This window comes from Helicoverpa armigera, chromosome 4 (assembly GCF_030705265.1).
Source record: "Helicoverpa armigera isolate CAAS_96S chromosome 4, ASM3070526v1, whole genome shotgun sequence".
In the NCBI taxonomy this organism is placed as follows: Eukaryota; Metazoa; Arthropoda; class Insecta; order Lepidoptera; family Noctuidae; genus Helicoverpa; species Helicoverpa armigera.
Window position 1 is genome coordinate 10,357,607 of NC_087123.1, and position 24,319 is coordinate 10,381,925.

At 36.9% G+C, this 24,319-nt stretch overlaps 4 protein-coding genes across 4 annotated transcripts in view; 2 read left to right on the top strand and 2 right to left on the bottom strand.

The window, feature by feature from the left end:
- Positions 1-175: 175 nt before the first annotated feature.
- Positions 176-8,083, top strand: LOC110375001 (maltase A3). The gene is made up of 12 exons (XM_021332955.3): positions 176-322; positions 1,604-1,763; positions 2,031-2,210; positions 2,546-2,700; positions 4,410-4,535; positions 4,698-4,818; positions 5,029-5,354; positions 5,558-5,665; positions 5,974-6,222; positions 6,570-6,667; positions 7,321-7,467; positions 7,667-8,083. Exons 2-12 carry the CDS (start codon positions 1,619-1,621, stop codon positions 7,794-7,796), a joined length of 1,785 nt encoding a protein of 594 aa, XP_021188630.3. The 5' UTR covers positions 176-322; positions 1,604-1,618; the 3' UTR covers positions 7,797-8,083.
- A 460-nt stretch (positions 8,084-8,543) lies between these two features.
- Positions 8,544-9,512, bottom strand: LOC110375003 (DNA polymerase epsilon subunit 4). Its single transcript, XM_021332957.3, has 2 exons — positions 9,084-9,512; positions 8,544-8,852 (listed from the first exon to the last, which is right to left on the bottom strand). Exons 1-2 carry the CDS (start codon positions 9,399-9,401, stop codon positions 8,709-8,711), a joined length of 462 nt encoding a protein of 153 aa, XP_021188632.1. The 5' UTR covers positions 9,402-9,512; the 3' UTR covers positions 8,544-8,708.
- Positions 9,513-10,123: 611 nt separating this feature from the next.
- Positions 10,124-15,830, top strand: LOC110375002 (maltase A1). Its single transcript, XM_049847055.2, has 12 exons — positions 10,124-10,280; positions 10,537-10,690; positions 11,356-11,535; positions 12,626-12,789; positions 13,002-13,127; positions 13,207-13,327; positions 13,444-13,775; positions 13,943-14,050; positions 14,162-14,410; positions 14,655-14,752; positions 15,121-15,261; positions 15,628-15,830. Exons 2-12 carry the CDS (start codon positions 10,546-10,548, stop codon positions 15,704-15,706), a joined length of 1,743 nt encoding a protein of 580 aa, XP_049703012.2. The 5' UTR covers positions 10,124-10,280; positions 10,537-10,545; the 3' UTR covers positions 15,707-15,830.
- A 786-nt stretch (positions 15,831-16,616) lies between these two features.
- The window catches only part of LOC110375007 (uncharacterized), a 41,062-nt gene continuing 33,359 nt past the window's right edge, over positions 16,617-24,319 (bottom strand). The window contains exons 2-4 of the mRNA XM_021332960.3: positions 23,982-24,040; positions 17,604-17,804; positions 16,617-17,227 (exon numbers count right to left, since the gene is read on the bottom strand). Coding sequence (XP_021188635.3) covers positions 17,036-17,227; positions 17,604-17,804; positions 23,982-24,040 — 452 coding nt within the window. The 3' untranslated portion in view covers positions 16,617-17,035. The remainder of the gene's footprint in view (positions 17,228-17,603; positions 17,805-23,981; positions 24,041-24,319) is intronic.

The following is a 24,319-nucleotide window of genomic DNA, read 5'->3' on the forward strand; positions in this document are numbered from 1 at the left end:
ACTAACATCCTGATAAAACAAAAAAAAAACACTATAAAACGCGTCAAAAAATTAATATGTAATTGAAATAAAATCAATCAAGTTAACTAGAATATTGAAAAAAAGAAAACTTATGAAAAAAAAAATACCCTTGCATTTACAGCATACAAATCAAAACCTAGGTCTAGAATGAAGTAGGTAGAGCCTAAGTATTAAAATCAGTGATAACATATCGTTTGGAGGCAAACAATGTTGAGTGCATTCAGTGGGCACTTGAGTCTGCCTGCATATAAGGACCGACCACCACTGACCATCACTATTCATGGAACTGCAGCGGACACAGGTTAGTGACATCCCAATTATTAAAAAGCTTAAATTTTTATCATAAACATTTTTAACACATTAACCCCCGCACTTACAGACTTTTATTTAATGGTTATTTAAACCATTCCTTAGTGAAGGATTTTTTTCAATCCGTCACTAAGGAGTGACTTCAGTGATATACTGAAGTCAGACTAACAGACTTAAGTCAGGCAGTAGACAGTAGACTAAGGGTCCGTTCAGATAGACCAGCTCGGAGAGCATCGGTGCGCATTTTTTTTTTCACACAGACCGGAATCGGCTCCGATCGGCTGCGTGAGATACAATCGGAGGCAAACGTCAGCAAGACCGAGAAAAAGTACGCGATCACACGGAGCGCCTTCGAGCATTCTTAATGACAAAAGTAGTGCGCATGCAAAAATAAACCTTACTTCAAATACTTAGTACCCGATTTTCAACGTGTTAAGAATATGCTCTCCTCTCCGAGCCGGTCTGTCTGAACGGACCCTTAAGCAATCCTTTCAATAAAGTAAGGATTTTTTGAAAGGATTAGTAGTGTCTTCAAGAAAGCAATTGTCAAAAATTTGAGCATTATTTCTCAAGACATTGTTACAGGTAGGTACTGATTGGGCTTTCATACAGACGTGTCAGCCGTTCCTTTTTTGTTACAGTACCTCTAGTAAATGACAAATTCCTTACCTAGTATGGTATTTATTTTGTAAGAATGTATTGTATGTATAAAGCCTTATTTTTACTGTTGAGCCAGTCTTAAGTAGTGCCTGAGTTTTCCTTCAACTTCTTTAATTCAGACCTAAAGCTCTATTTAGACCAGTGGCAAAATAGTGTGTTCATGCCTTTACATAGAAAAGTGTTGTTACCTTGATTACTCGGAAACACTTGAAATGTTTTACAATATCACGTTGCGTGCTAAGTGTGCACTTGACGCAGGGAATACCTAGGTGCTTGTGGAATGCAGTACCTTTCAAGACCAAATTATTCATTGCAATAAGACTTCATGGGCACTTGATTTGATAGCTAATGAAGGTGACTATTTCTTCCTTTCCTAATCGACTGAAGATATAACAAAAAAACTATTGACTGCTTATACATAAAACTCAATTTCTATTGTATCTTATTTCATACAATGTTATATGGGTCTCTGTGACTTAATGTTTGAAAAAGACACAAGTTTAAGTCAAAAATGCAATCATCCACATTCATTAACTTCTTACACCTAAAACATTAATTCATAATACCTTTTTTAATCTAATTAAAAAATCCATCTTAACACAATTTCATGTAGGTATAGTAAGACAAAATGCGGGAGTTTTCGCTGTTGGTGATGGTCGCGTTGGCGGCGAGCGTGTCCTGTGTGGACAACTGGTGGAAGTCGGCTGTGGTGTACCAGATATACCCGCGCTCCTTCATGGACAGTAATGGAGATGGCAAAGGAGACTTGACTGGTAATATATCTTTCCTTTTATTCCCTTTTTGAGAGGAAGCCTGAGCCATTAAAAAGGCTGATGATTATGATATCTTCTACCTCCGTTAACTGAAAATACTTCAACATGTGAACATTTCGCAAAAGCTTATCCTTGCTAATCTGTAATTGATACAGTTGAGATATATTATGATCTAACTAATGGCTATTCTTCGTTCTATATAAAAAGTTTGAGAAGACTGATTGAAACCTGTCATGTAGTACCTACAAGTTTTTTTTTGTTTTTAAGGTATAAAAAATAAGTTGCCGTATCTTCAAGACCTTGGCGTCGATGCGATCTGGTTATCCCCTATATACAAGTCTCCGATGTACGACTTCGGTTACGACATAGCTGATTACAAGTCCATAGATCCTGACTACGGTACTATGGATGACTTTGACGCCCTCATGGCTGAAGCTAAGAAATTGGGTAAGTCGATAATAACTGCTAAACGATTATCAACCTTACGTCTGTAAGACAGAGTAGAAAATGTCGTGAATACTTGCAATACACGCATTGTTATACTGTGGAGACAAAAGTTGAGAATACAACTTGCAAATCAAATGCTGATATGATATCGGATACTCTAGTAGTATATGAGTATTGTACGCTGTAGGTACAGTTTTTGTCCTTCAATGAAATTACAAAGCAATTTTAGCCTATATATTTAATCTACCGAAAGGTAGGTAACTCTTTCAACAAAGGGTTTAGCACCAATATTATAATAACTAGACCATGTTAAAAGTCTGTTGATGTTCCTCCAGGTGTTCGCGTGGTGTTAGATTACGTACCCAACCACACGAGTAACGAAAGCGAATGGTTCGTGAACTCTGCTAAAAGGAATGGAACCTACGCTGATTACTATGTATGGGCTAACGGCATAACTAACGCTTCAGGCTCTTATCCGCCGAGTAATTGGGTAAGAAGATCTTTTACTACTCTTACGTAGACTCCGTTAGAACGGAAGCTGGTTAACAACTTATGTGATATTGTAATAATGCAATTCTTGCGGTTGTTTAAAAACTTCGCTCCGCACCGCTTTTGGTGGGTCTTCCGTGGTGGGTTTCGCCAGAAAACGCAATAGGGTATTACATGCATTTTTGAAATATATCTTAAATAAATTCTTTAGTCTTAATAAATCTCTAAAAAATTAAAAATATTTTTTTTTCTCACGTTATGTACGAATATAAATTAATTGTTTTATCATAATTTCAAATTTCGCGCGTATTACGCGAAAACGCGGCACACAACGGACGCCATGATTGTTTTTTGGTCATGACGTCATTACGTTAGTAAACAAACTACAGCTGTCAGTAATACATATTTTGATATGTATTGAAAATTTTAATAATGAGTAATTATGCTCCGTATCGTTGGTGTGTTGTTTCTGAATGTGAGAACACTAGTGTAAAAACACCAGACAAATTATGGATTCAAGTACCAGTGGATATAAATTTGTTTGACACTTTTGTTTACTACCGTAATGACGTCATTAGCATGGCGGCGACATTTCGTAGTGTTCAAAGACAGATAAAAAAACCTAAAAACTTTAAACTGCAATAAAAAATATATTTATGTACCTTACGAAGTGAAACTAACATTTCCCGATTGCTTTTCCTCTAAACAATCATTGTAATACACTTTTAATTTTTTTCTCATCTAGACTAAAATACCCTATTGATGCTAACCATAGTGGAAACCAAGGTCTCTAGTTTACAAAAGTTACTTGGGAATAACTTAGCTAAAATAGACTTTCCCTTTATTAAAGATGATTTTGTAACTCTAAAAAATTACATTTCATGTTATAACAAATTGTATATAGGTTAAAGGACAATGGGCAGATTGGTATACCCCACCAATAGCAATGTCATATATATCATTGGATAGGCCTTTTTATGTAGAACAATATTTACTATGACAGCTTTGCTGAAATGTTTGTCCGTTCTGAGATATAGATCAAAAACTGTGCAAAAGTTAGAACTAAGTAATCTATTGATAACTCAAGTTTTTAAAGGAAAATCTAAGAACTACTAAGTGTAAGTCTTGTATGAAAGAAAATCAGATTACAGTATTGATTAGCATCAGTTTTAAGATTGTTTGTTATCTATATCTCGGAACGGACAAACAATAGAACAAAGCTGTCATAGTAAATGTTGTTCCAGTTAAAAAGACCAATCCAATGATATGTATGACTTTCCTATTGGTGCGGTTTCTCACTACGCCCAACATCCAGTTGGTAGAATAAAAGGTTGAAATGCTACATAATAGTAACAATTATGGATCCTAACGGGCACAGTAGTACTTACAAGACTTAAAGTTATTAGTACTTAGATTTTCCTTTAAAAACCTGAGGTATCAATAGATTACTTAGTTCTAACTTTTGCACAGTTTTTGATCTATATCTCAGAACGGACAAACATTTCAGCAAAGCTGTCATAGTAAATATTGTTCTACATAAAAAGGCCTATCCAATGATATATATGACATTCCTATTGGTGGGGTATACCAGGTCCCATATATTTGTGCCCATTGTCCTTTAAATGTGCAGACCTTTTTGATTGACAATCTAAAAAACAAATCGCTCGTTTTCTTCCTCTTATTTTATGCGTTTGTTTTCTTGTTTTATAGATCAGTATATTCCACAAGAGTGCGTGGGAGTACAACAGCGTCCGAGGACAGTATTACTTGCATCAGTTCGTCATTGGACAACCCGATCTCAACTACCGCAGTCAAGCTCTACAGGAAGAAATGAAGGTATGATGTCGCTCTCAGCTCACGCATATGCTTAAGAGAGACATGCCATGCAACCGAAACTATACTCAACGTCTCCTGGCCTTTAAAATTTCGTAACAAATACCTCTAGAATCTCTTCATGGTTAGTGAGCCGTGATTTGTAAAGCTTGCAGTTATTTGCAGGAAGTGCTTAGATTCTGGCTACGTAAGGGCGTATCGGGTTTCCGCGTGGACGCAGTCAACATGTTGTATGAAGTGGACCCGGCCGATCATGGCGGCACATTCCCTAATGAACCTCGATCTTGTAAGTTACCAACATCTCTAATCCATCAAAATATAATACTGTTCTTAATAAAATATATAGAAGAAATGTTTATTCATATATTGAACGAAAAAAAGTCTCGGAGTTGACACACCGAGACAGACAGAATTTGAAAAAAAAAAAACGGATATAAAAGATCACCATTCTTAAGTTTCCATTCTGCTTCTAAACGTGAATTACTCCCGATTTTAGACAATCCCTCGGCCACACCAGACGACTACGAATATCTTTTGCATTGGTATACAAAAGACTTGAACGAGACATATGAAGTTGTGTACGATTGGAGAGAAGTACTCGATTCTTTCGCACAAAACGAGACTAAGATCATGATGACTGAGGCCTACACGGACATAGACCTGATGATGCGTTACTATGGCGACGGCAAACGAGACGGCTCCATGCCTTTCAACTTTGTCTTTCTTGGAAACATTACTGGATCTTCCAACGCGAATGATATGAAGCTTGTCATTGATTCATGGCTGAGTAAAATGCCTAGTGGAAAAGTTGCCAACTGGGTGGTAAGTTTATTTTTTGTACTGTATTTTTTGTGTGGGAATATTGGATTTTTTGGACTATTATAAAAAAAAATAAGTATGTAATTGTAAAAATAAATTATCACTTTTAAAATGTCAAACTAACAGCTTCAAAATACCCGATATTCCTGAATTGGTGTTTTACGTTAAGTTTTTTCAGCGGTTTTTCATAATTTGATATATTACAGAATGGAAACCACGACCAAAGCCGCATGGCGACCAGACATGGCGTCAACAGGGTTGATGCCATGAACTTGCTAGCTCTAATCCTACCCGGAGTCACCATCACCTATCAGGTAACACATGTTTATGTAAAACAATATTTGTATAACTATGTACCTAACTATAAAAGTCTGCATAGGGAATACTACTTAAGACAGATTTTCTTATATATTTTTTGAACTTCCGTTACTCCCCAAAAGACTACTAATCCGTTATAAAATTATAATTAATCATTAGACTATCATTATTTTTCCCCAAACTTGACTAAAAATCCCTCCCCAAACTTGGCTACTATACAGCGCAACAGTCAAAATCTACTAACACAACATGAGACTTCGGATAGGCAGAGTTATTTGACGAAAAATGCTTCTTTTTCTGTTAGGGCGAAGAGTTAGGCATGACCGACGGCTACATAAGCTGGGTGGACACGAAGGACCCTCAGGCTTGCAATACGGAGGACCCCATCAACTATTGGAAGAGTAGCCGCGACGTCGCTCGGACCCCCTTCCACTGGGACGCGTCAACTAATGCTGGGTTCTCAAGCGCTGCCAAGACTTGGCTCCCAGTGGCCAGTAACTACCAGACTGTTAATGTAGAGGTTCAGAAGGTGACCAACAAGAGTCATTACCACGTAAGTTTCTTTTATACACTATACTACATAGTATAAAACAACAACTTTTCTGTGCCTATATCCATATGTCCCTTTATACGCTCAAACCTTCAAAACTACGCAACCGATTTTGATGCAGTCCTTTTAATAGAATAAATAGTGGGCAAATACTGTTATCCCGTGCGAAGCCGGGGCGGGTCGCTAGTTTTATTATATTTGGAAAACATACAGTATTAACAGCTAACAAAAATAACCAATTATGCAACTAATAACCAATGAAATGTTTTCGCAAAAAGCTCGCAAGATGATGATGATGATGACCAAACAAATTATGCTACTAACATATCGTAATTGTCGATTGCTTGCAGTTTTACAAAGACGTGGTCGCTCTGAAGCACACGGCAGCGGTCGCGGACGGCACGTTGGGAACACACGCAGTTACCAGTAACGTCTTAGTTGTTACAAGGTAAGGTTTATCTATGGTTATTATGGTTTAAGTATTTCCACTTGGGGTAAACGAGTTCTAGAGTGGAGACCACGCCTCGGCAAACGTAGTGTAGGACGTCCTCAGGCACGGCGGAGTGATGACTTGCGCAAGACGGCTGGCAGGAGCTGGATGCGAGAAGCCGAAAATAGATCTCAGTGGACTGCGATAGGCTGATGATGAAGTATTTCCACTGTTTTCAGTAGTGTTTTTTTCGAGACTTCTGATTAACTGCGATTAGATTGCATAGCATGATGAATACCTAATCCAGTCCTAAATTCCAGAATTAGATTGTTAAGTGAAATTAGTGATTACCTGACATCGATATAATAACCAACTGACATGGGAAGATTCTGTGTAAGACTTGTTGGCTTTTCGTGTCCCCATGTCTTATTCTGATTTCTAATCTACTTTACTGGAAAGTTTCATTAACTGTTGATAAATCATGTACATAAAGAAAAGATTTACATATTATTTTCATTTTTAAATATAAAAGACATTAAAAAATATATAAGTAAAAAAAATAGGTGGCCACCGATATCAAGCACATGGTCCAAGCTACCGGTGGTTAGGGCCCCAAAGACAGAAACCACCTCACAACAATTATAATGTGAGTTTTATTATTTGTTCATCAGAGTACCTCCGTCTTCGAAGGACCATACAATAGTAGCTATTATAAACCTGGCTTCCACGTCCACTACCATCGACTTGTCTAAGATCGCGGGCGTGCCAGAGAACATGAAAGTCATCGCCTCGGGAGTTGATTGTGCACTCAACAAAGAGTAAGTTTCTATTTTATAACCGTCACCTATTTGGTTAGTTGCCTGTGTTATATGATCCTCTAAATAAAATATGTTTAACCTTGCAGCGCTAGGATATATACTCTTTTCTTTTCTCCCATTTTATCAGGCCGTCAAAAAGGTAAATTTTTTACAATAAAAGTGTATTTACCTACTCTAATAATATGTTAATGTATTTCAGTGCAACCGTGAAAAGGAACAGTGTTTCCCTGTCGGGCAACTGCGCATTGGCATTCGAAAATGGCGCCGTGAGATTCGTAGCTCCATTCTTGTTATACTGCATCACATTGTTCCTCATCTGGCTACAATAATCACTAAGAACAACTCTCGCCAAACTTTTTGGCGGCCCGTAGCTAAATTCCGAGCACAAGTACGCGCATGTAGCCATACCCATACCTAAAATCAGTTTCTGTGACTCGCGCAATGTTCCGAGACGTCAAAAATTTTGGCGAGCACTATACCAATTTACTCACCCAAATATCCTCTAATTTCATTGTAATTTGTAACATTGTTGTATATGTATAACTGAAACTATAGTTTATTTTGTTAAATATTTTGTAAATGTTGTAAGATATAAAATTAAAATTATGTTGTAATATTAACTTGTTTCATTTAACACTTTATTAGAACATGAGTTAGTAAGAACCCATCTTGCTATGTAGATAAGGCTTGATTAAGCATTATTGTTAGTAAAATAGAAGACATTGCATTGTGTCAAACCAGCTAAACATGTAGAAAAAAAACCATAATATATCTATAGCTATACCAAGAACATTCTAGAATATATTCAAAATCATGTCAGTGTCGAGAAACTGACAACACACTGACCCACAAGCTGTGTTGGTGCCCAGTACCCTAGCATCACAATCATCTTATATCAAACTGCTATTAATACTAATGTTATAAATAAGACATAGTTTTGTTTGTTTGTACCTCAGGCTTACAAACTACTGAACAAATTTGAAAATTCTTTTAGTGTTGGCAAGCTATCCTTGTGTGTATAGTAAGAGCTGAAACCATGGAAAACAGCCAGTTACAGTATAAATAAAACGAAGACACATTTTAGTAAAATGTATTAGAAAAAAAAATCTTAGCATGATTTATCTTACATGCTAAAATGTTACAAACACCCATTACTTGTTTTATGCCAAAAACAACGAAGGTGGGGTGTAAAATAATGGAACCACTTTTTGCAGTATTTCTAGCCTAAATTACAAACTATTTTAAAAGTCCATAGCTCCTTCTAAGAAACACAAACAGTCCACTTTATTAATGACAAGTTCTAGATCCTTCTTGGCAATCGTTTTCCGTTTATTTGTGGCTGTATATGCATATGTTTCCTTTGCTATAGTTTCCAGAAATAATTCCTGAAAAAGAAAATGGTAAATATTAATTTGTGACATACATAATAATGAGTTCCTGCATATTTTGAAAGGCACAATAATTATTAGTCTCAGTCTTCATTTAAACCTCTTTGGCAGTTGTTACCTTTGGCAGTCAAAAAGTCTGGCTCCAATGATCAGAGGGTTTTTTAAGCAAGACCAACGGTTTGTCCTTTAATAGGCGCTGAAGTTACAGTAACCGCCAATAATACTTACTGTGGCTTTAGTGACCAGAAACACTGCATCTCCAGACACTACACTAACGTCAGGGTCCATTTTCATAATATTCTTAATCCTAGCTATCGGCAACCTTGTGGAACGTACAACTTCGCTCTTATTGTGAACCGGAGCCTTCTTCTCGTCAGTAATTTGCTCTTCAGAGTTTATTATTTCTGAGTCCTGTATCGTATTTATGTTTTCCGAGTCTGTGATTTCTGCGATCTCTGCATGCTGATGGTCCGCCTCAAGGTAATGTTCCGATTCATCGATTATATCTGATATGTCTACGTCGTCGTAATGCTCTTCTTCTGCCATTGCTAATACACAAATAACTTGCTGAAATAAATAAGAATTAGAAAAACTGGGTGTTATGTTCCGGCGATTTTACTTGGCGCGCGGATTTGACGTTTTTCTGACAACAAATGTCAATATTGTCAAAACTGAGTGTTTTGTATTCGTTCAGGAACTGAAACACATCATAATAAAGAATTAATAAATCTTTCAAAATCGTAGCAAAATATACGACAGAAGACACCATCTAAGGGTTATAAATTACATTGAAAATTGAAACTGAAATGAAATTACAACATTAAAAATTAAATTAAAACACTAACAACAATCACAAGCAAGTGCATCCTACTATTGCACCAACTGTTGACTATTATGAGTGGGGCAATTCTTTAGTCAAGCAGCGACAAGGAAATAATGCAATTGATCCCAAACACATCGAATGGACAGAGCTACTTACCTATATTTACGCAGCGCAGCATAAGTGGTTCACAATTCTACTTTTACTTAAGTAGCCAGTTTGCCGATGAGCTTTTTAGGCTTCCAGATATAGTCCTTCAGTGCCACCTTTAGATATATCACTATCTACAGAAAATTTTAATTCGCGACACGGCGCTCGCTGTTCCTAACAGTTTATGAATGACAAACCATAATAAAGACTTAATCGCATTGCATTACTTTACACAAACGATATTTAATACCTTTGACACCACCGGTTACGGTTTTAAATAAATATTTACTTAATAATTTACATAATATCCCAGCGGGAACCAATCAGAAATTGCAAATGGAAAAGATAACATTGAAGCGAACAATTTGATGCATTCACATAACACCAAGATGCTACCGTTTATAAGGATGTGTCGACTTCGCTTGCAATTATTCGCGGAACAGCAGTGAGCACAGGTCAGTTGTGTGTTCATTATACTTAAGTAACTACAACAAAGTTATCAGTCCATTGTGCGAACAGACGTGGGTTTGAGCATACTGCATTACAATTCAGACCCACGTAGATCGCATGGGATTACAAACTCCAACTCCTGCATTAAAGCGTTATTATCTTCTGATGGGGCTACCATATAAATCTTACCGGCTCTCTTTGGAGTTATAGGTGAATTCACTCTTTTTAATGACTACTAAAATTAGTTTCCTATTAACGTAGTAAGACAAAATGCGGGAGTTTTCGCTGTTGGTGATGGTCGCGTTGGCGGCGAGCGTGTCCTGTGTGGACAACTGGTGGAAGTCAGCTGTGGTGTACCAGATATACCCGCGCTCCTTCAAGGATAGCAATGGAGATGGCATCGGGGACTTAAATGGTGAGTTACTAAATTCAATGGTATCTAAGTAAAAAGCGACTGTCATAAACTTTTAGAACCACAGCTCTCCGCGTTGATAAGCGGATCTTACTTAAATTTAGATCATATTTCGATGTTTTTTTACGAATCTTCATAGGACGTACCTTCATAGGACAAATAAACATTAGTCTTATTTTTACGACAGTTAAAACATCGTAAATCTAAGTATTGATGATGCATGTCACGAAGCTTTAACTGCAACAGGTGTTCGTTGAAAAAACATTCACTGTTCGTCATAACATTTGTCTTGGCATAATTTTTCTTCCTTATTATGAATTGTGACGGATCTCATACCTGCTGGAAAATCTCATACTTAAAAATTTAAACAATGGAATTATACTTGATGAGGCGACAAATGTTAGGTAAATTAGGCATATTTTCTTAGAATTATTTCTGTTACCGCTTAGGCCGCAACTTGTGTCACGATTCTCAAATACAACGCATTGCGATTTTGCTATTTTATATTCTAAATGTAAGTAGTCCCTTCATTTTATAATAAGCGGAGAGTTGTCTTCCTTTACCTACCTCCCAGTTTAATAGTTGTGACGAACTATCAAACATGTCAAATAGAGTAGTAAGGAAAATAACTCCTTCCAGTAGTTTTCACTTCTCAATTCTTCTTCCAGGTATAACTCAGAAGCTGTCCTACCTGAAGGACACCGGTATCGATGCCATCTGGCTGTCGCCCATGTTCCAATCTCCCATGTATGACTTCGGCTACGACATAGCAGACTATAGGAAGATAGCCCCGGAGTATGGCACCATGGAGGACTTTGACGCGCTCATGGCAGCTGCGAAGAAACTTGGTAAATACTATCTAGCTTTTCTATACGTTTAAGAAGACTAAGAATCTTTATTTGCAATGACAAGGTAGCACAGTTGGTTAGATATATTATGTACAGCGTAGGTATCTCAGGGTTCAATCGATATGCAGATTTGACTAGCTTCGCATGGCGAATGTTGGTTGTCCTACTTTATATACAAAGTTTCTCCAGATTCAAACTGGCTCTTCAGCTGGTCGAAATCGGATCAGCTGTTTTGTTATGACTGATTGACACCAACAGGGTCATTGGGCGATCACTATCTCTGTTATACCAACTAAAGAAAATTCAGATGCTGAAGATAAAGGTCAAACAACCATATTTCAAGTCCAGTACCTGTTTGTTTACCCAAGTTAAACTGTCCACGATTACGTTCCGCGATACGATCGCAAGACATAATGTCTTCCGGTGTTTGGTCTCCAATGCCGTACTTACTCACGTTTGGAAGGCCTTTGAATGGCAACCAATTAATATTGTCAATGAGGAGTTGAACGTATTTTTTTATTATATTTTTGCAAACAAGTGGTGCTTTTCGGTATTTTTTTTTTTTGGCTACTTATATGTCTATCAGGTACCTACGTAATATGGCGTGGAAGAAATGAATTTTAGAGGTTTTTAAAATAATTGGAAATGTTTTCGTAAAATGATATCAGAAATCACTTTGAGTTTTAACCGACTTCCCAAAAAGAAGAAGGTTCTCGATTCGTCCGCGTACCTGTACCACATAAATAAAGGAAGGTAGGTAGGTACATTTTTGTACTGTAAAACAGTTGGCAAGCGACTAGTCTACAGGCTCCTTCGTAATGCATACCGGTGCAATAATTGTTTCAAGCAACGAAGTCAAAACAAGTGCATGTCTGCCATAACACCAGTGTCTTTTGCATATTTACAAAATCAATCTTATAAACTATCGGGCTGCGCCAGACGTATTAACTTACTTAACCAAAATAAACTTTTAATATTACCGTCGATATCAATCGTATCACCTACCTACAATAAAAATTTTCTTCAAGTACCAAACAGAACAATGTGCTTAAATGAATAACTAACTAACGTTATAACCACTCTTACGCAGGTATTCGCGTCATATTGGACTACGTGCCGAACCACACGAGTAACGAGAGCGATTGGTTCGTAAAGTCAGCACAGAGGGATCCGAACTATGCTGACTACTACATCTGGGCTCATGGGAAACCTGACCCTAAAAACCCGGACTATGTAGGACCTCCCAACAACTGGGTAAGACAAGATCATCGTACATAGGTAGATGGGAGTGGTGAAGTTGTGATTCAAACACCCGTTGTGTTTGAAATCACCAGTCCAACGCACCGAATCAAAAATTTAATAATGTAAGGTTGTCATGATCTGATCCTCTTTGGATAACTTCTCGTCTGTAACTAGCAAAAAGCAAACTTATGCATGTAATGCTCTTTTTCACTAATATATTCCAGGTCAGCGTTTTCCGCAAGAGTGCGTGGGAGTACAACAGCGTCCGAGGACAGTACTACTTGCATCAGTTCGTCATTGGACAGCCCGATCTCAACTATCGCAGCGCTAAAGTCCGTGAGGAGATGAAGGTACCACATTATTCGCATGAATGATTAATTCTTCATAATAAGGTTCCGAAGATTTATCCTTTGTATTTACTGTTTCCAGGATGTCTTACGTTTCTGGTTGGAAAAGGGTGTCTCCGGTTTCCGTATCGATGCGGTCAACATGTTGTATGAAGTGGATCCATCTAACTTCAACGGCCAGTACCCTGACGAACCAGTATCTGGTTAGTCAATTTGTTATTTACTAATACTATAATATAATACTATAATACTATAATCGCAGATCTTTTCGAGCCAACCAATACTTTTATACATTAAAAATTAATATTTTCCCCAATAGGAGCCGCTGGATTAACTCCAGAAGACTACGACTACTTGAGCCATATCTACACTCGAGACCAAAACGAGACATACGACCTTATTTACGACTGGAGGGCAGTTCTCGACGAATACACAGAGAAACACAACGAGTCCAAGATCATGATGACCGAAGCTTACACCAAGTTACCGCGGATGATGCGTTACTATGGAGACCAGACCAGGAATGGATCCATTCCCTTCAACTTCTTGTATTTAGGAGAGCTGAACAACCAGTCTAGTGCTCGGGAAATAAAGACGGTCATTGATAAGTGGATGGCGTATATGCCAGCTGGAAAGGTTGCCAACTGGGTGGTGAGTATTAACTTATCCAGTTACTGGTTCCTTTGATAAAGTTCCAATAAAGATACTTTGACCTTGACTTATCATCATGAAAACACGATTTTTTGTCGTGTCATGTTCTCTTCAAAGTCTATCAACTCTATTTAATAGTCGCTTAAGCAGTTTTACTTAACTTGTAGAACGGCAACCATGACCAGAGCCGCCTGGCGTCAAGATTTGGCACCGATAGGGTTGACGCCATGAATATGTTGGCTCTTATCTTACCTGGAATCTCCGTCACATATCAGGTAAAAAAACTAAGCTAGTACATCTTACAGTTTTGGCTTCATTTAACTTGAATGCTAAGACCTACTTTAATATTTCAAGTTAAAACATCTTAGCGGTAATATTCATTGCAGGGTGAAGAACTCGGAATGACTGACGGTTACGTAAGCTGGAAAGACACCAAGGACCCCCAGGCGTGCAACACGGATGACCCCGTCAACTATTGGAAGAGTTCCCGCGACCCCGCTCGGACCCCATTCCACTGGGATGCCAACACTAGTGCTGGGTTCTCCACCAGTTCTTCGACTTGGCTCCCTGTTGCTGATAATTATAACACTGTTAATTTGGCGGCTCAAATGTCTGCCGCTAAAAGCCATTACAAGGTAACCGAAACGTGTCTGAAAGTTGTTGGGAATTACCTTTACACACGTTTTTGGAGCATGAGAAATCCGTCAATGCGCAAAAGGACCCTATCCCCTAACAAAAACTATAGCAAACTTGCAGCCGCTATGGTTTAACAACGCGAAAAGAAATCAATGGCACCCTGAATGCGAGCAATAATGACATATGAAAATTAGTCTACATAATCATCTTTTTCGCTACTTTCTAATGATCGTACATTTTCAGTTCTACAAAGACGTGGTTGCGGTGAAGCGCCTCCCCGCGGTGCGCTCGGGAGATTTGGACGTACGAGCGCTCTGTGAATCTGTGTTGGCTGTAGCAAGGTAATTGCTGGGGAAAACTGTTACTGCATCCCAATTTAATAACTTCGCAAGGTTACTTTCAAGTTAGAAATTGGTGTTATCAAGGAAAGTTTCAGACACTTTTTGGTTCTATGAAGATAGAAGTTTTCACGTCTCGTCTGCTCTGTGTCTGTTGACTGCTCTGTTACATACTTATCACCTAATCACATTTTGGATCATTAGATCTAATAATAGATCATAGATTTGAGAGGACGATAATACTATATTAATAGTAGGAAAACTTGATGCTTTGAAATTTTAATGTGTTAGTATATTACCCACACGGTACTATCTAAGTCTGGAACACCCGTCTATATCCCTCAAAAGTTTTTTGTGTTTTCTCTGTGCAGACTCCTGCCCGGCCACCCCGTGGTCATCGGAGTAATGAATCTGTCTGACAAGGAGGTACCAGTGGACCTGAGCTCAATGCACCTGCTGCCACAACAGCTGCAAGTCGAGACCTCTGGCATCAAGTGCTCTTTGGAAAAGGGGTAAGACAACTTCCAAATTATTAGGTAAATAGCTTGAAGTATGGCTATGGCAGCATCCTACTAGCTGTTCCCCGCATTTCCACTTGCGTCCCACAGGGGAACTATTTTCCTATATAAACAGGACAACAAACAGAGAAAATGATGTGTAGCACGAGACTCGGCTCAGTATACGCTGTGCATGCAAGACTAGGAGCCACACTAGGACTAGGAGTGCACAGCACTGATTTTCTGCTGGCTCCTAACAGTTGAGCAACATTTTAGCGTGAATGTCTGACATACAGATAGGTACTTTCGCATTTAGGTATAATATAACGGTGTGCCTAGTTATATTGATAATTTATTAAGTTCATAAGTTTTTTGTTTCAGTGCGAAGGTCCAGAAAGAGAACGTCACGATGCCAAGCCACTGCGCCCTCGTTCTGACGTCTTTACAAAAATGTTGCTAGCCAACATTATTATTATTCTGGAACTTCTACTAACTACTAACACTTAATGTGAAAGATATTTAAAAGCTCTGTATTTATGTGTTCAATATAAATTATATTTCAAAATATATGATGTTGAAAAATTTTCATCGTCTTTTATTGGATTTAGAAAAATCTAACCCTTTTTTGTTTCTTTTTACCCTAAAAGCTCCGAAACTATTGAACCAATTTTAATAATTTAGCACTTGGCTGTTGGGAAGCTGGTATATTTTGTGTCTGGACTATCATCGAGTAACATACATACTTAGGCTATATATCGTTAAAAATAAAACAACTTTTCGTTATAATAAAATATTATTATCAGTTCGTGTTGAGTATCAAAACAACATTAAAATAATTATCCGTATATATACATTTGTAACACTTATAATTACAATTAATTATTTTCTACTGTACATATCATTAGTACATCGTACATAATATGTGTAGATACAGTTTTCCTAATAGAATATCACCACATTGGTATTCATTTTTTTTTGTTCTATCCTTACATGGTTTTTTAACCCTTAGGTACTTACTTCATAAAATATTTCATTCATGATTAAAATCGCTGGTGTTACCAGTGCAAAAATTGTCTGTAATACAGTAACTTCACAGTATTCAAAATTCACACACACATTTCATTAAAAAAAGTTTATCGTTGTCATTATAAAAAGGGGCATGATTTCTATATCAACTGAGTTATACTTCAATCGATCCACTGATGTAGGCCAAGGCATTTGCGAAGCCTTGCAGTAATACACAAAGACGTATTATTACTGCATACATTATTCATTCTTAAGTACTTCATGGTACACTATTTATGTCATCATTTAACAAGCTGCATGTGTTTTTCTTTTCAAAAAAAAATGTGGTGCACTTTTTTATTTAAATGCCTGTTATTTTCTTAATAGCAATGTACATTGGTCTGAAGCAAGCTAAACAATATCAAAAGGCACTTCAGTAGAACCGTACCAGACAGGCAGTACCTACAGTCCTGGTTTAACAAGATTTTTAGCATGTTTTGTGTTTCACAAATCGTCAATATAATTTGACAGGCTATTTTCCAACAACTACAATTCAATTAAAATATCTACTAACAACAAAGGAACGCAGAATCGCTACATTTTAAAGCTTCCTAAATTTCATTATCCACACATTCTTCATTTCATTTAAGAATTACAAAAATAACAATGTTCTTAACTGGTCCATTCATCCGTTTATTTAAATATACTTTCTTATTCCCAAGAAACTGTACACAACAATTTTCCGAATAGCCTTTCATAAAATAGTTTATTTGTTCTAAAGTTTCTAGGTTAGACATAATAGTTTTTTCCAAAAAGGTTTTTTCCCGAGTCTGATTGGCAGCCCCGCTAAGATGGCGGCGTCGAACGCATCTTTCAACTGTTTCCTTGTTTTCGCCGAAGTTTCGATGTAGACTGCGTTGATTTTGGTCGCTAAAGCTTTCGCTTCGACTTCTGACACAACGTGCTCGCCACGACCCTGTGAAATAAACAATCAAAGTTATTCCTAAAGTCTTGTCCGATTAACACAAGTCTCGTTAAGTGAGTAATTGTGTGTATTAAATGCGCAATCACGCGCCATGTCATGTGCTTGACATTTCACAGAATTTACGGTGAGATCAATTCGATCATGATCCGTCCATCGGTCACGAACGGGTACGATCAATATCTACTTATGATAGATCATCACTTGAGATTGGCCGTCAGATTACGCTGACTGTTTCTTGTAATTTGCAATCGAAAGTTCGGTATGGCGCTTTAAATAAATACATTAATAGCCCATTTATCCGTCCCACGAAAGAGCCTACTATAGCCTGAATTAACTTAATACTCTAGGAAAATCCAAGTTAACTCACCTTTAAAGTCTGCAAGACCCTCGAATCCAGCGCCAAATCGCTTTGCGTGCCAACAAGTATGAGCGGGGCGTTCACGTTGGCCACAGCCTTGGTCCACCTCTCGGCAACAGACCTGAAGGTCTCAGGCCGCACCACGGAGAAGCACAGCATCAGCACATCGGTGCCAGGGTAGCACAGCTCTCGGAGCTCAGACATTGAGTCCTGGAATTAGGTGAAAAGAGGTTTTAGCTTCCGAATTTTGTTCCTTTGTGGCTCGAAGTTTTTTAGGCAAAAGTTGAAGTCGACCTAACACATGGACAAGTGTCCATTGTTAAAGAGAATTTTGCTGGCATTCTAGGTAACTGATATAGGTAGGTATTTATCTCGTAGTTTCCTCTTACGTAACCATACATAACCCTTTGTAATGTCAGCAACAGGGAAATTGCAGCACACCGACTAAAATTAAAAAAGAAAACAACTGAATGAACAAGAAGGGCTAACTGAATTATCATAAAGCTGTAACGGTGTAAGCGTGCAACCGGACCTTAAGGCGGCGCGCGAAGGGTCAACGAACAGAACATTTGATAGATAACGGTACCTACATTATAATTACTCTGACCGACTAATTACGAGTGATAACACGAAACGCATTGATTTTGTACGGTACATTCGTAATCGACTTGTTTTCTCCTGTCTTGTCTAATAGAGGCCATTCATAAGTCTACATTTGTCTCTGAACGTGTGTCTTTCTAACCTCTGGCTTCAAAGTTCATCTCTGTTGTTATATCCAGCTTTCATCTATTAACTACTTTGTAAATATATGACCCATTTAAAAAGATTCACCATACCACGAGACCTATTACCACTGCATTGGTCTGCAGGAAAAAGGACGCATGATTTTGTTTAATATCTGATATGTGAAGCTAGAATTTTTATCGTCGCACCTGCAATAAAATGCCATAACAAATCATAATTTTGCGCAACATCTGTCAAGTAAAAGAAAACGTCTTGTTTAGTGTATGAGTGTTAAGTTACCAGTGTTGCCAGCAACACGGCTATGGGTGAAAGTGACGGTAACCATCGTTTGTACGTACATACTCCATGGTTATCTAGGGTTGCGCAACCTCCCTTTGTAAGAATGATGCCTCCTTTTACAGAAACGATTTCATATCGTAAAAATTATATGCTTGAGTAGTTACTGTACATGGAACGTGATAATGTGATGAAATTGTTTTACTGTCATGTTAATGTTGCGTAGATTGAAATAGAAGTATTAAACATTTCTATACTTTCATGATTTGCCAGTGACCTGTTCATAATTCTCTATGTTACAGTATTTAAGAAAGTACTCTACTAGCTATAGTACTATACTATAGTACTATACTCTACTAGCCAACTAGGGAAACGCCTACATCGTCAACTTGCATTGACCTAATCTTCACAAATAATAAAAATGTGTCGATATCTGTCGAAGATAAAGGAATATCCGACCATAAATGTGTAACTTATAAGTTTGACGCATTCACTAGAACACATAACAAACCAATCTACAGGAAAATCCGACTAACAAACCATCCTAAATACTCCACAACCTTCAAAGATAAACTAAAACAAATAGCGTGGGAAAATATCTTATCTCCTGTAAATAACATAAACGAAAACTACAACCATTTCGAAAACACATTAACAGCAACTATGAACACAACCATACCACTCAAACGTGTCAAAATATCAAATACCAAAAATAATAACTATATAACCAAAGGAATAAACAAATCTTGTAAACATAAAAGACTTTTAAAAACATTCGTAAACCAATCAAAAGACAAAATATTAAAGAACCACTACAAAAAATATTCTAAACTCCTAAAAAAATGTGTAAAATTATCTAAAAAACAAAACTACTCACAAGAAATGGAAAAATCTAAAACCAAAACCAAGACGATGTGGCAAATAATAAAACGTATAACAAATAAATCTAAAAATATTTACAATGAAAACCTAAAACTAAAAATAAATAACAACACAACTAATTGTCCCTACACGATCGCGAACGAGTTCAACCAATACTTTGCTTCCGTGGGCTCTCCAAACATACAGAATAACAATGCGCGTGCCACCAACGACCATGCAGTAATTGCGCCCGCCACTAACACCATGTTCCTAGAACCAGTCACAGAACAAGAAATATTCAAAGTCATTCTAAACCTTCCAAACAAACACAGTTGTGGAATCGACGAGATACCCCCCACACTCATAAAAGCCTGCGCCACAGAACTTACCCCTCCACTAACATTCCTTGTAAACCAATCCCTAGAAGAAAAAACTTTCCCGTCCCGACTCAAAATTGCGATAATTAAACCCATACCAAAAAAAGGTGGAAACTCTAATGACCCGAGCCAATACAGACCCATAGCACTTCTTCCCGCATTTTCGAAAATATTCGAAAAAGTAGTCACCAAACGTATGTGTAAATTCCTAGAAAAATACAACATTCTTGACAATAACCAATTTGGATTCCGGACAAATCGGTCAACCACCTTAGCAGTCTATAAATACACACAAGAAATACTGACATATATAAAGGACAAAAACTATGCAATAGGCCTCCTCCTTGACATGACAAAAGCATACGACAAAGTATCCCACTCGATCCTACTAACTAAATTAAATGGAGTTGGCATCAGGGGAGATGCACTTGACTGGCTTAAGTCGTATCTTGCTGATAGGAAGCAGTATGTGCAGGTGGAACACCTCGATCACGACACATGTGAGCTACAAAACGTGCGCTCGGACATCCTGACCACGAACTGGTCCATTCCACAGGGAAGTGTGATAGGGTGTATACTATTCCTAGTATATATTAACGACCTGCCCAAAATATGTGACCACCTTTGTGTATTATTTGCTGATGACATCTCCATCCTGTTTAAAACCCCAACAAATAACCAAGAATACACCTATAAAATAACCGAAACATTTAACCTAATAAAATCTTGGCTCTTACATCACAACCTTGAAGTAAACAATAAAAAAACTAAAATAATACAATTCAAACCATACCAAAAACAAAAAATCAACCTCAAAACCATAACCAGCAATATCCAAATTGAAGAAGTCGAAGAATTTAAATTACTAGGCATCACACTGGACTCACATCTAAACTGGAAAAAACATGTCGAGCAGATAAAAACAAAATTATCACAATTTTCTTATGGACTTGGTGTTCTCAAAACTAACACAAAAGCCGAGTGTGCTCTCACTGCCTACTACGCGTATGCCTACGCATGGCTACGCTATGGTGTGATCATGTGGGGGCACAGTGTCGATGCCAAAGATTTATTTATAGCCCAGAAGAAACTTATCCGAATAATATTTCACATAAAACCAACAGACAGCTGTAAACCCCACTTTATAAATAATAAAATACTAACATTACCATCAATATATATATTAGAAATAGCCATTTTTGTTAAGAAAAATATAAAAATGTTCAACTTCGAAAAAAACGAGCGACGCAAAAATAAATTAATTTTACCTACACCTAGAATACAAATGTTTAAAAATAGCCCAGAATACCGAAACATTCAAATCTATAATAAGTTACCTGAAAGTATCCGCTCCACCGAAACCTTAGGTATATTTAAAGCTAGACTTAAGTTATTACTGATTAAAAAATGCTACTATAGTGTACAGGAATACCTAGACGATAGAGACTTAAAGTGATAAATAAATATAATTAATAAAACAACGAAACAGTATTATATTGTTCCTATAGACACTGTGCAATAAATAGTCGATATAATAATTAAGAAATTAATAACATTGTTAACTTATTATACACAAATATAATATATATATATATAAACATATTTATGTATGTATTTATTTATTAAGTCACAATTATAATGTAAATAAATAACTATATTGTCCTTTTAGATGTAAGTCTAGTTAAGAATTAAACAGTATATATATGTTGTGTTGAGATAGTTTTAAGTTAATTTGCTGCGCCCTAACAGGGTAATGTATACCTAGGATAAGGATTCATTTCTGTAACTGTATACATTTTTGCAATAAATAAATAAATAAATACTCAATTTGGAAGAGCGGTTTCTCGCTATCATGTCTACAAATATTTGTTTCATCAGCATTTAGATCCTTATAAGTAGTTGATAGAAAGGTCTTTTAACAAATTAGTAAGCAAAATACATTATGCACGTTTTCACTAAAGCCCTAGAGAAGTTTCTCTAGGTTTTCATACAGCATACAGCTAAAATGATAAATATGCGTATTTTCACTTTCATCGCCATTCCTGGACAGTTGCGGATTTAATATCGATAGACACACGTTGTGTTTGAGAAACTTTGACAGCAAAAGAAAATGACCGCAGATGATGAGTTACTTACCTATGAAATTTTGGAATAAAGCAAAAGTGTAGCTTCAAATATCTATGAGTGTAATTAAATTAGTTTAACTATTTTCCTTTAGGTAGGTACAGTTAAACCTACGTAGTTATGTATATTCCGGAATCAATCTAGTAAGAAAAATGTAAGGTTTCTACCAATATGGCATGGCTACGTCTATGCGTAAAAGTTCTAGTTAAATCTACACTTGATAACAGTATGCTTAACTATTTCCGACTAATGATTCTTTTTACTAACGTATTTTAATGCTTGCAATCTGATAACACAATCTTTCCGCAATTTAAACGACGATAAAAGTCTTTAATGCAATTCCAACAGTAAACAAACCGATTGTTTTGCAACGAATTCATTTGAAACTTGTTTAACATTAAAATGTCGCAAAATGTACTGCATAATACCTACAAACTTTGCTTTGCGAACCGTTGGCGATGCATAAATGTGTACTTAATTGAAAAACCAGTCGAAAATTCCGGCAGTTAAAGTGCTTTCTTTATATCAATAACGAAATAAGTGAAGTTAGCAACAGTAACATGTTCTCAGTTCAGAGAATCAGGCGATGTGTCACGTTTTTTCAATAGGTTCTCTCTGCGAATCGTACAGTGATGAAAGCATTGTAATGATGACACTCTGAACGGACGAGCCAATGTGCCACCACAATAGACTGAGCCAGTCACACAATACCACATCTTCACTTTTTTATAGATATTTTTAAGATGAAATTGTATAATATAGGTACAGAGATGATTTTCGCACGGGGTCTTAAAAATGGAGAAGCAGCTAAAAGTTTTTTGAACAGTGCAAAAAAAATAATTAATGTCGTAGGTGATCCTAATACAAATATGTAACAAGGAGAAGCAAAGTTGAATAGAAACCCATATAAGTGATAAGATCGAATTTTGCCTCTAGATGAACCTTTTCTGATAGACCTTGAATAAATTTAAGCTTAGGGTATTCTGTCAACAGCTTACAGAATAAAGAATGCAGGATATGGTGCACCTTCTAGTTACCACCTGCATACATTACTTCATACAAATCTATGAGTTTTTGTATGGGTTTCACAGGTAGAGAAACTGTGGGAATGAACCTCGTTGCGTTTCTATTGTTGATTTAAAAAAAAATTGGAGCCAGCATGTAGGAGGTTGCACGTGCTATTTTTTTTTAATTCGATGAATAAAACTTTTTTGTTACATTAATATGGCGCTAGGCCAGGGCCCCGATTCTCCTAAATTAATAATGTCAAAATCGAATAGAAATCGAATCGCAATATGATTGTAATAGCAGTTTTAACCATATCGGGCATTCTGCTACTAATAAAAGACCAATCGTATTCGATTGACATTTGATTGGTGTGCGATTGGTCTGCTATTTTGATGATTTTGGTATATACGGTAGTTTGATGTACAATCATTTTGCAATCGTAAATCATTTGCAGACAAAATGATTCATTATGGAATGACAGAAAAGGATAAAAACGTTTATTTCAAAGAAAAAATAGCGGAATGCCACAACCGCTTCAATAGTAATCGAGTCGGGATTGGGTCTCAGTCGAATCGAGTCGAACGTCAATCGAAGGTCACTCAAGTAAAATTAGGAGAATCGGGCCCCAGGTGGAGACTGTGGGAGCCGCCATTTTGTAGGTATTTGAATTTTCTTTGACAGTGTAACGTAAAAGGATGTGTGCACAAGTAAGCCAAAGTAAGGTTGGGTGTGTGAATTATTGTAAGAAAGATATGTATTCCATGTGATCGCTAATTGATAAGCAAATGATAGCGATGCGATTTTACTGATAATTCAAAATTATGTCACGGTTGTCGTGAAACTATTTGCGATAAAGAATGTAGGAACACAGGTTGGTTAACTATTCAATAAAGTCATTTACGTCCATTTTCTCACAAGTATGTGCTTTACTTTAAACAGATAGGTACATATGTTAGAGATGTAGGCAGTATATAAATAAATAAATAGAATAACTGACCTGTCCAGCAGTATCACAGATTTCTACGCAGAGCGGTCTGTCGTCCACGTCCACCACAACTGAAACGAGACAATTATTCGTATTAATATAAAAGTAATTAGAAATTGAAGAAATATCTTAGATCTCAATTTCTGGCTTTCAAAAAAGGAAGAGCTCCGCAATTCAATTTTTGTACAAACAGAGACAATGATATTGGAGTATTGGACCCTCTCTCTAATTAGTCAGGCTCACCGGGCTGTGTACAATTAGATATATGAATAGGTAGATAGTAGAAAATGGAAACTCAAAGTTAACTTAGGTATTTCCAAACTCCATTTAGTTGTTTGTTTACTTATCAT

Excerpts from the sequence above, each read along its gene's own strand:
- LOC110375002 (XM_049847055.2), top strand. The coding sequence starts at position 10,546 with ATGCGGGAGTTTTCGCTGTTGGTGATGGTCGCGTTGGCGGCGAGCGTG. Across the intron at positions 11,536-12,625 it reads GGCAGCTGCGAAGAAACTTG|GTATTCGCGTCATATTGGAC; the intron begins GTAAATACTATC and ends ACTCTTACGCAG. Across the intron at positions 13,776-13,942 it reads GAAAGGTTGCCAACTGGGTG|AACGGCAACCATGACCAGAG; the intron begins GTGAGTATTAAC and ends CTTAACTTGTAG.
- LOC110375003 (XM_021332957.3), bottom strand. The coding sequence starts at position 9,401 with ATGGCAGAAGAAGAGCATTACGACGACGTAGACATATCAGATATAATC. Across the intron at positions 8,853-9,083 it reads TTCTGGTCACTAAAGCCACA|GAATTATTTCTGGAAACTAT; the intron begins GTAAGTATTATT and ends TTTCTTTTTCAG.
- LOC110375001 (XM_021332955.3), top strand. The coding sequence starts at position 1,619 with ATGCGGGAGTTTTCGCTGTTGGTGATGGTCGCGTTGGCGGCGAGCGTG. Across the intron at positions 1,764-2,030 it reads TGGCAAAGGAGACTTGACTG|GTATAAAAAATAAGTTGCCG; the intron begins GTAATATATCTT and ends TTTGTTTTTAAG. Across the intron at positions 7,468-7,666 it reads GATTGTGCACTCAACAAAGA|TGCAACCGTGAAAAGGAACA; the intron begins GTAAGTTTCTAT and ends AATGTATTTCAG.